This window comes from Neolamprologus multifasciatus, chromosome 11, assembly GCF_963576455.1.
Source record: "Neolamprologus multifasciatus chromosome 11, fNeoMul1.2, whole genome shotgun sequence".
Lineage (NCBI taxonomy): Eukaryota > Metazoa > Chordata > Actinopteri > Cichliformes > Cichlidae > Neolamprologus > Neolamprologus multifasciatus.
In genome coordinates, this window is record NC_140449.1 from 4,129,705 (window position 1) to 4,141,791 (window position 12,087).

Genomic DNA, 12,087 nt, shown 5'->3' on the forward strand with positions numbered 1-12,087 from the left:
GCTCTGAGAAAACCTAGAGATGCTGTAATACCACTTCTTTCTACCTCGACTGCCTCCTGCTACCAATCGTATGCTCCCTTTCTCTCTCAGGAACAATGATGCCACTGGGCACCAGATTAGCTTCACCCATGTTACTCATGTCTTATCTTCCTAAAAGTTCAGTTAAGCATTTTTATGTTAATAGATCGTATTGATTGTTTTAGGCTGAGTCCTGGATTGTTGCCTTCCCAGTATAACCACTGCTCTATCTGACCATTCAAACACATTAGAATGTATTAACTGGTCTGTTCAGTTGAATGTAGTTAATTTCATGCCAAACCACAGTCACCTCACTGCACTTCATGTTGTAAGCTAAAGACACAACCCTGTGTTAAAACCTCACTAAAATGAGCTCCATACAGCAAATCCTTCATCACTTTGTTCCTGTTGTTTTCTGTTTGTTGTCAGGAGGTCTGTGAAACAAAGATGACTCTTTAGAAAGTGGAACATGTGGTTAAACACAAACACAGTGTCAGGACAGTCAGAGGCAAACAGCCAAACACCATATGGAGCTCCTGTTAGTGAGTCAGGAACTGCTAGCAGCTACATTTTTGAAAGCAGGACACTTACAGGAACCAACACTATCAATACTAGAAAGAAAGGACTCTCAAAGATAAGGCTGTGCTCATGTTTATTAGTGCTATAATGGAAAAACTGTGAGAAAATAAAATAAATCATTCTACAATAAATGTACCTAAAAAGAGAATTAAGGGTGTTTTAGGAGCCTGCAGGACTGATAACAGATTAACTCGAGGCCATGACCTGAGGGAAGAATAAAAAAGGAAACTGAATTTATCCATTATTATGTTCAACACTGTTTCCCAGATTCAGAATGATTAAGTAGATAGCGTTCACATTGTATCCATTTATTTCACAGAAGGGAAACAAAGTAGCGCACGCCTCAAGAAAGGTCATTTATCAATGTGTAGCCACTTCCTCCGCTTCTGCAACAAACATGCAACCTAGAAAGTGCAACATATGTATCCAGCCTTATAAAGCATGATGTTATCAGCAGTGGGAGGAAGTAATCCTCTTTAAAGGGTCTGTTTCAGTATTTGTGGACATAAACTGTCAGTCATGGCAGCGTAACCTGGTGTTACCTGCACTCTGTTTGAGCTACAACAGAGTGCAGACACACAAATGACTTCACAGACATTCATTTTATTCCTCTCATTACCCACTCCCTGCAAGGGAATCGGTTACTTTAGCCGTTGATCACAATGAATCTGATGATTGCACAAATGTACCTGAAACAGAAGCACTTCAGTTCCTATTTGTGCAACTTAAACTGTGCTGCAGCCTCTTTAACTCTCTGCATAATGAGCTCAGTGCACGTCTGTGTGTGGAGGCTCCGCAGCATTGCTGTGAGTGTGCAGTGAAGCCCCGGTTGGGCCGCAGGGATTGGTTAGATCTTATCTTGATAGGATGGTTTGACAGGTACTGCATCACATTAAAGGCCTTACCAATCTTCCCTGTCACTTCCAGCAGGAGGCATATAGATAGGGCAGCCCGCCCTCTCCACCAGCGCCTTCTCGCCCACGTTGATACACAACATATCGAATCTTCTTCCAGTTTCAAGACAGATTAAAGACACTAAATGAGCATGATGCGTTTTTTGTCCTGAAGTCAAGGACATAGTACATGTCAAAGCTGCTTCCCCCTTTTATCCTGTAAATGGTGCAATAGGAAATTTCTTTTTTCCACTTTTTGAACACAATTCTTGACCCCCCCCCAACCCCCCCCCCCCCAAAAAAAATAAACAAAACACCATTTTTGAAATAGGAGCACAAGACGAACTGATAACAGCACTCTGGTACTGCACCAGTGTTTAGAAACACTGTGCTGTTGTTGTCATTATTATAAAGAAATGACAGGATGGTAACAGAGACTGCAGGTATGCAGATTTTTCACAGCCTGCTTCAATGTCTTTAGTATGCAAGATCAATCCAGCCCTAAATCCCTTTACAGCAGCACTCAGACAGTCCATCATTTTTGTGAACTGAATTTATCGGTGCTTCATCAGCTAATGACCTTCATTTGCACGGGTTTACTTTGAAGCCAAGTGCAAAGTTCTGAGTTGAGAATTTGCAGCCACCACCTTCAGGTTGGTGCTCAACGAGTAAAGTCCCCTAACGAACGAGGTGATGTTGCAAAGAGTTTAGTTCATGAGTGAGGGAAACGTGGTGACGGTCAAACCTGCAGCGCTTTACTGCTGAGGTAAAGAGAGAGGTGGCCATGGAGACAGGGAAAACCAGTAATTAAGCCAATGTTTGTAAGATTGGGAAGCTGCAGTCAGCTGAGACTGGAGAAGTCACCCGATGATGATGATGAAACCTTTCTCCCACTGAAAACATCCAGATGAAGAGAATTCTGGAGAACATGGGGAGAAGTGCTGAGACCTTTGTGGTTTCAAACCATCCACCCTGTGCAAACCACTGCCACCTGAATCTCATCTGCCCTATTAGAAATATGCAGCCAACAAAACATGACATTAAATGTTAAATAAAAATGTAAATGTCATTTAAACTGAACTGGTGAACCCTGCAGTGTGACTATGTGAGTACTTTGTAGCAAAGATGCAGAAGGAGAAAGCAGCAAACTGCACACTGAGTAACCAGCACCATCGTCTCTGTGGTCAGCTGATCATTTTACTGGACTCTGCTTCACGTTGATTCGTCATCTTACTCATTAACAAAAAGATGATATGACTGAATTATAAATGGTATTGATTATACAGGAGTGTGGTGACACTATCTGTAATTTGTAAACCTATGACTGATGTGGACCCCACACAGTGATCGGGTGACGTTTCCTTTCTGTGTACTTCATTCGCACACGCTGAGTTTTTGTTCCAGCTTTGACTCCGCCCTCTCCACTCTGGTCCCTCAGTAAATAGAGGAGAGACTTCATTAGACTGATTACTTCCACCTGCCTGGCACTGCCCCGTGAGCCACACCTACCCTTCAGCAGAACTGAAGACCACACCCCTGCCACGCCCCCCACCGCCCGACGGAGGCCGGGGCAGCTTCTGGCCACTGTGTGGCACCTCCACTGTACAACCATATAAATGGGGGGGACGCTGACTATAACCTTATAGTCAGCGTCCCCCCCATTTGCCGTGTAACCACGAAGGGTCCTCGCCACTTGGCGAGTAATTTCAAGCTAGAAGGAGAGAGTAACACAGGCACTTTGTCTCCCGGTGAACAATTCCCAGGAGGTCCAGGATGTACTGAATCTGGTTTACAGCCAGGCTTGGAACTTCCTCCCAGTTTTCTTTAATTAAGCCCCCCCCCCTCCCCCCACGGCTTCCTGCCAACAGTCACTGAGAAAATCCTGTGGAGGCCTGGGGCAGCTCCCGCACTGCAAACAACAGAACATCCTCGTCAATGAACTTACGAATCATGGACATTAGAGTCTTGTTCAGCTGCTTCACAGAGCGGTCCGTCTGCGGGTGGTAGACGCTGGTCCCAGCACATTCAATACCCGATCATTCACACGGGTCTCTCAGTGTGCGAGACATGAATGACCTGCCGTGGTCAGTCAGATCTCTTTCTGGGATGCCGACGATGACCTGAAACAGCGCCTGCACGGCTTCAGGGTGCACCAAGTGACCATCAGTTTTTATCATTTGGTTGAAGGCTGAGTGTTGTAGGGTGTCATCATGACACAACCCGGACAGCCCAGCATCACCGCTGAGCGCCACGCAGGCACCACACACTACTAAAGGTCCACTCTGTCTCCGATAAGCTGCTGATAGGTTCAGGGACTTGTCTAGAGTCTGTCTCATGGACTCTCCTCCACACTGAGACTGTGCTGGGTGATATGTTTGTAGCATGAACCTATTCGCTGGAACGTTAAGGACAATTTAATTACACAGCAAAGCAAGACACGAGCAGGCAAAGTTCTCCATGTTTCTCGTGCACGGGAGAGAACCGGACAAACGCCGTTCCTTCGCTCGACCCCAGTCGCTCTCGTCCGCTCCCCCGTAACACTGCTCTTTATTGAGGTTACATGAATATGCATCGGTTCATTAACATACAGCGTCTACATACAAACAAAGGGTACCTTGCCTGTGCGTTGTGTAAGTGTGTGTGTGTGTGTGTGTGTGTGTGTGTGTGTGTGTGTGTGTGTTGGACTTCCCTAAACCTGCTGGTCTGGAAGTCCAACAGTTCATCTAAACAAAGGCACTTAGACTAAAACAGACATAGACACGTTCATCCTGCCATAAAACAATAAGAGCAGGTACGACCTCTCCCATGCTCCCAGGATGTGGGTGTGGATGCCAGAACACTCTGGAATGCACACCAAGCCTTTGCATCCTATCACTACACAATCGATTACACACCTCTAAGCATATATGGTTAAATATATCTAAGCATAAATGACAATAAACAGTATAAATCTGACACTGGGAGACAAACCTTCCTGCAACGACACGTGTTGATGTGCCATCCTGCAGCTGTTGGACTGCCTGAGCCTCCTCTGCAGGGTGCAGGTATCCCCTCATGCTGTCAGGACTCACACTGATTCTAGCCAAATTCAGAACTAGTGAAAATGAGTCAGGACAGATGAGAAGGTAGCGTGCACCTGTGAAACTGGTATTATTTTAACCTTTCTGCCCAGATCAAACCCTGAGATGGACTCTGGTCTAACTAAACAGTATGTGGTTTTGGGTTTAGGTGGAGTCCAGCCAGAGCATGATCAGGATTCTGGGCCTGTCTGCTACCCTGCCCAACTATCTGGACGTGGCCACCTTCCTACATGTCAACCCATACATTGGTCTCTTCTTCTTTGACGGTCGCTTCAGACCAGTGCCTCTGGGACAGACCTTTGTTGGCATCAAAACCAACAACAAGGTACGAACATTTAAGAAGGATGTACAGAGAAATAAGACTGCTGATGTTTAGAAGTGCTACGAGCTGTGATTGTCTCCTGTTCACTGTGCTTCCTGTTCAGATCCAGCAGATCCACGACATGGAGGAGGTTTGTTATGACAAAGTTCTGGAACAGGTGAAGGCAGGTCACCAGGTAAGGGCTTTTCTTTGTATTTGACCCAGGTGAGTGGGCTTTGGTGGGGACACGGGATCCACCGAGCCTGTGTTATACTGTGTTATACTGTGTTTTACTGTGTTACACTGTGTAATACTGTGTTATACTGTGTTACACTGTGTAATACTGTGTTATACTGTGTTACACTGTGTAATACTGTGTTATACTGTGTTATACTGTGTTATAATGCGTTATAATGCGTTATACAGTGTTTTACTGTGTTACACTGTGTAATACTGTGTTATACCGTATTACACAGTGGTGGCTGTAGCTCAGGCGGCAGAGCAGGTCATCTACTGATCGGAAGGTTGGTGGTTCGATTCCTGGCTTCCCCTAGTCTGCATGCCAAATATCCTTGGGCAAGATACTAACCCCAAATTGCTCTCCGATGCATCCATCGGAGTATGAATGTGTGTGAATGTTAGCGATAAAGCACTTAGAAAGATGTGCTTGTGCGAATGGGTCTGAATGGGTGAATGCACAAGTTGTGTACAGCGCTTTGAGTGCTCAGATGAGTAGAAAAGCGCTATATAAGAACCAGTCCATTATACTGTGTTACACTGTGTTATACTGTGTTACACTGTGTAATACTGTGTTATACTGTGTTACACTGTGTAATACTGTGTTATACTGTGTTATACTGTGTTATAATGCGTTATAATGCGTTATAATGCGTTATAATGCGTTATAATGCGTTATACAGTGTTTTACTGTGTTACACTGTGTAATACTGTGTTATACTGTGTTACACTGTGTAATACTGTGTTATACTGTGTTATAATGCGTTATACTGTGTAATACTGCGTTATACTGCGTTATACTGTGTAACCATGGGCTGAGCTCCGCCTGAGGCCTACAGTCTGAGCGTATATGTGTAGCATTCCTCAGCTCCTCAGTTCCCGCGCTCTGTTGAAGAGTCATCTTTCTGCATGCATGTGCTTCCTGATTGCTGTAGACCTAAAGCCCAGCAGCATGCACGCTCCCTAACACCACCCGTGTGGAGTGATGTTGGTGTAGCTCCACAATCTTTTCCTCCAAATATTTCCCTGAACTTTTTCATCAATAGCAGCCTTGCTGCAGTAAATATTTTGTGTGAACCTTTTGGAATGAACACCTGTTATCTAAATTCTCTCAAGTCCTTATCTCCCCCGGTTTTACCTCCCCCTCCTTCCCCATCCACCCACCCCCTCCACTCATTCTGCTTCCACTCTGCAGCCTGTTGGGAACAGGAGAGCTGTGAATTCAGACTTTACCGTTTAATTCCATCTGCTGCAGGAGTTGAGCAGCCTATTGAGGACCGTCGTTATCCTGTCTGCATCTTTTTTCCAAGGGCGCCCACATACACGCTCCGGTTTTCCGTGCCCCCCCCTCTTGTCCATTCCTTCCCTCAGAGGCTGATATGAACTTTTCTGTAGTCTTTGACACCCTGTGAGCCGGTTTGATTGTGCTGCGCACATGTGTTTGTGTTTGGACGGTTTCACTGCTACAGTCTAGAGCTTCCTGCTCAGCCAGCGATCCTTCTTCTGCTCTCAGTAATGAATTGTCAGGAAGTGGCTGTGACATATATTAATTGACGTGATTTTCTTTAAGACCCCCCCAGGCTCGCCGAGTGTCTCACTGCTCTGCTCGAGCTGAACTCAGCGTGGCTGTAACGCTGCAGCGAGATGACTAAAGCGTCTCTGTGTGTCACTGCGCTGTGTTAATATTGTGGTGTGTGTGTGCCCAGGTGATGGTGTTTGTCCATGCTCGTAACGCCACAGTGAGGACGGCCATGGGCTCATCGAGATGGCGAAGAACCGTGGGGAGGATTTGTTTCTTCAGCCAGACCAAGGATCAGACTACGGCCAGTGTGAGAAACAGGTAACAAGTGTCCACACATCCTTCATGTGATCATGTTCAGCGAGAACCTTCATCCAGGAAATGCATGCATGTGGCTGATTAAAGACAGCACAGCGCTGTCAGGGTGTGATGAGGTATTTTTAGATGCAGCGTTTTCACAGCCTGGAGGATCGAGTGGGGCAAACCTGCAGAGCAGCACATCACACGTTCTGGAGAAATGTTTTACAGACTAATTGGAGAAGAAAAGTGACGTTCCTCATTTTATTCCAAGACAAATCCTTCATGAGAACAAACAGGAAAAGGCAACAACACTGCCAGGAATACTTAACCCTTTAAAGCCGGTCAGAGCAGCACGCTCCATTTTGCGTAACTATTTTTAAATCCCGGTAGCTCTGCAACCACGTGAGCTAGCGCAATAATTTTCTTTGCATATGAAACCGGAGGAGTTGTACTTACATCTTATGCCATCAGCTTGTCCTCGGTCACAGTTTCCTTCCACATATAACTTTGCAAAAACTGCATAAAAAGCACTTGCAGCAACAAAAACATAATATTCCAGAAACACGCTTTGCCGATCCGATCAGCTGTTCGTAACACTTCCTACGTCCATCACCGCGAACTATCGCATGTCCGCCATGACCTGCCCGAAACTGGAAGTGACGTCATTTTCGCGGAAATGTAGTTTTTTACCATCAGGGCCTCATGAGCCTATACTGGTGTTTTTAAAAGTTATCTTTGACTTTATGACTTTCTGTGTGGTTTCTGGGATGCTTAGGACTCATATTGCACTGCTGGAAATTTTGATGCGTATGCTGCTTTTTTGCAAATTTGCATTATAATATTTATTTTCGTTTTTCCTGCAGTATATAAAAATTGGTGTATTTCAAAAATAAAACTATGAAGACACTCAAAATAAATTTCCTGTGGTGGGAAACTATTTTGTGCAACTTTTTTGTATTTACAGTTTTGAGGGATAAGCCTCTTAAATTTCTCTAACTAGAAATATATGTTAAAAAAAACAAAAACGATTTTCAATTTATTTGTAGTTTATTGCACTTTTTGCAATTTATGTAATTACTATGCACTTAATGCAGACATATTATTAAAATTTAGGCTGTAATGGTTGTATTGATGTATAGCAACTTGAAATGCTCCCAAAAATGGCTCCACAGCATGTAAAATATAATATAAGCTCTGGCGGACTTGGTGCTATTGTAGGTCTTAAAGGGTTAAAGAACTTCAGGTTTCACTGGTAGGTTGATCAGTGATTCGTACGCTGCTCGCACACAAGCCTGATGCAATAATCGGTGCGTCCGGTTCCCTAACACTGAGACAACTAGCTCTCTAACTAACTTGGTTACAGACTTTAGGGCCGTTAGAGACTTTGAACCTGCAGACAGGAAACCGTGTGTTAGATGAATATAATGCAAACAGTTTGCAACAGAGGCCGGCGCTCCACACGCCCGGCTGTGGGACGCCGTCTGGCAACCATAAGGTGATATAGAAGAGAAGCACGGTTTCATTTTCCCTCAACACTGCTTAGCTTTGACACCACAACACGTGCGAGCGCAGGCGTGAGGGTGGAACACTGATGGCGTGCGTGCGTGTAATTAATGGTCTTTGTGCTGCGAGCGCACACAGAGGTGGAGCTATATTTTCCCTCCGAGGACGGTCAGTTAGATGCCAAGTCCCATATTTAAATCTCCTGCCTGGGAAGGCAGAGTGATAAATTTAGTAACCTTTTCCTCTGTTCCCCGGGGCTCAGCCAAGATTGATGTGTCTCTAATCTTCTTTCTATTTAAATGGGTTATGTATACAAATCAGATCACTTTTCATGCTTTCTGGAACTAGAAATAGCGGCGAGAGATTACGTCGGGGGACTGAAACGACGCGCTGTGGCCTGGTTAGTCTTTGAAGCAGCGCTTTAAAAGCAATTGTGTAACTGTTCCTTTAGTTTGTGCACGCAGGAAGTTTCAGCACCAGCTGAGATGGTTTTGCCCGTGTCCCGACATAATGAGTATTATCCGTTCCATTAGTTCATCTTTGAGTGTTTGTCAGTCAGACTTGCTCTGGTGCAGGAAGGGGCGCGGGGCCGACTCGACTCTAAGCCCACACACAGATAATGCACTGCTTATTTGCACACTGCAAATTGCCCCACATTAATATTTATAGGTGTTTTTTTTAATCTCCAATATGCATATGTGGTGAATAAAGCCCCTATAAGGTCAGACGTATAATCAGCGTTTATTTATCCAGCTTTAGAAGTCGCTCTGTTTTCCCGTCTCCTGTCTGTATTATTTAATTGGCTTTATCTGAGGTTTGGAGAGGCTGTCAGTCAAGCTCGCATATCTGAATGTGCCACTACAGTCTAATCTAGTTACACAGGACGTGTGCTGTGCTCTCCAACGAAAAGAGTTTTTTAAAGCACTACTTTAGATCCGTGCTGTTGGATCGAGTGTGTTCTTGGCTTCACAGTTCTATGATCTAAACCACGAGGTGTGCCGTCGTCTCACTAAAATCAAGAAGAGACGTCGTTTAACTCTCCTCAGAAAGGATCGTTTATTCGTGTCTGCTGTTCGATCCACACTGATGCTGGGGACGAACAGGGGCGGATCTACAGGCGTGGCCTTTTATTAAAAACACATATGCAGGTGTTACATGTGGTTCAAATGCAGTAAGTATACACACGTTTCTATAACTGGATTATTTTCCATAATGAAACATCTAAGTTGGTAACACACGCACATGTATGGAGCCCAATGCAGACAGCTGCACAGCAGGGGGTTGTTTACAAACAGGGATAACTGAAGTTTCACTTTGTTAGAAAACATCAAATTGTTGCTTAAATTTACACAAAGTGTCAGAAATCATGAACAGAAATGTAAACCTCGTTTTTCAGCATGTTGGGTTCACCCTCTGGGGAGCACGATCTAGTAGAGGTGGGAATCACCATACATCCCACGATACGATATTATTGCAATTTTTAAAAATATTTTGCGATATTCAGATTCTGTACATAAAGGTAAACTCTATCAATATTCATTTTCTCTAATATCAAAGTCTCACACTCAGTCTTTCTCTCATTTCAGTTTTATTGTTGACAAACTGAACGGTTTGTATTACAGTCTAGTCCAACTTAACTGAATCAAACCATCTGGTACAATTATAGCTATTCTGAACTATGCAGTTTATGAAAACTATGCAGCCCCTTCAGCAACTGAAGAATTTGAAAGTAAAATTAAAACAAAATATAATTTACATTAAATAAAAAAGTTTTAAACTTAATTAAATAAAAACATGTCTTAAATTAAAATAAGTAAACTGTCATGTTTATTGCTGCCAAAAACAAGTTAAACCCATTTGGACAGTGAAGGAATGTCAGGATTCTTGCTCAGAAAAAGGATCAACATGCTCTGAAGTCAGAGCCAAAAAACCTTTTTGTAACAAAATATCGATTTCTGCTGTCCCTGTATCCATACATTATTAGCAAACAAAATATCACCATGCTACACAGTATCCATTTTTCCCCACCCCTACGATCTAACCGCACATCGTTGCTCCTTTTTTCACCCTTTGATGTTGTTTGGTCTCATCAGCTCAGTGTGAATCTACACTGATTGTTTCATCGTCATGCTGCAGTAACACAACTGATCTGAAATCACACAAAAACATCAAATCCTGGTGGTAGTTTTATTGTTTACAGACATGTTCAGTCAATTATTTGAATAACTTGGATTGCAAACATAAACTGTAAAACTTGAAAACGTACGCACAAACATGTGAACAATAAATTCATAAAACAACTATTTATCTAAAAATGCAGCCAGTGCATCTGCATTTTTAACATTTTCTACAACCGCTTCAAAATATTGCAATAACTAAAGTGAGAGAACAATCAGGCGTCACAATGACATGCACCACAAATTATTTGTGCCAGTAAACAAAAGTTTGTTTCTGTGTTGACTGTTGTCACGCTGTCCTTTTTAAACCGTCCTTCTGAACTAAACGTGACGTATTTAGAAAAAAGCATATTTTTAATCATAACTGGATTTAATGGCCTGTCAATAACATTTAAGAACTGGTATATTCTCTGAAGTCCCAACTTTAACACACATGAAGACTCCGTGTGGCTGCAGCTCGTTGCCGTGTCAGCTTAAATCAGTGTGATGCGTGTCCGTGGACCCCACAGGGTTAATCACTCACCTTCAGTCCATTTACAGAGCGTAACAACCACCTGTGTGAAATCTGAAACGCCCTCGGTGTTGATTCAAATGTGCTCTGGCACGATCAGAAGCATCGCTGCTTATGTAATATATTCAGTGTTAACTGTAGCCAAAGTGTTAATGCTGTCTTATTCTAATAAACTGTCACATGCAAAGCTAAGGTGGCCACCCCATGCCACCCCTCTAGATCCGCCCCTGGTAATGAACCTAATTAGTTTCCAGACGTTGCTTTTTTGCAAACACTTCATGTGTTACAAATATTTGGAGCCAGCTGTTACTTTTTTCCTGATGTTGTCCTTATATAGAGGCAAATTCAAACACAGCCATAAACTCTGTTTCCACTTGCTGCTAATGTGTATTTTGACTTTTGCTGCCTGATGCCAGGTCAGATTTTTCACCTGGATACATGACGGACTAATAAAATGTAATGTATTTACTCTGTCTATATGTTTTCATCATTCTGGAGAGTTTCTGGATCAGGCTCCATGTTTATGAGAACAACATGAGATATGCTGGGATAACCTGCTTTACTGCATAAACATGAAATATTTCTGACTTATAGACACAAAGTCTCCGATAAGCTGGATTTCAAACACAGGTCCATTTATTAATGCTGTTGTGCTGCAGCAGAGTGTGAGTGAGGATGATGAGGGGATGTGTCACCCTGCAGTTTACTGAAGAGTTTGGAGAACATCATCTACAGATGGTTTATTAGGATCATCATTAATAATATCCAGTGTTAGACAGTTCAATGCTGTGGCAGGAAGTGTTGCTGCCACTTTATCAGTTTGAAATCCATCACTTGATAAATTGGAGTCTATGAATCACAGATCAGAGGAAACATGTTTGAATAGAAATAAATGCGTTTGCAGCAGGAGCTGTGCAGGAAACCTGGAGCTCGCACCTGAGAGGATTCAAAGCCTTTCTGACTTTCATT

At 43.3% G+C, this 12,087-nt stretch overlaps 1 protein-coding gene across 1 annotated transcript in view; it reads left to right on the forward strand.

Moving 5' to 3' along the window:
- Nucleotides 1-12,087, forward strand: part of ascc3 (activating signal cointegrator 1 complex subunit 3) — a 155,950-nt gene that overhangs the window by 87,781 nt on the left and 56,082 nt on the right. Inside the window, 4 exon segments of the mRNA XM_085176471.1 lie at nt 4,719-4,895; nt 4,996-5,067; nt 6,815-6,863; nt 6,866-6,948. Of these exon segments, the coding sequence (XP_085032597.1) occupies nt 4,719-4,895; nt 4,996-5,067; nt 6,815-6,863; nt 6,866-6,948 (381 nt within the window).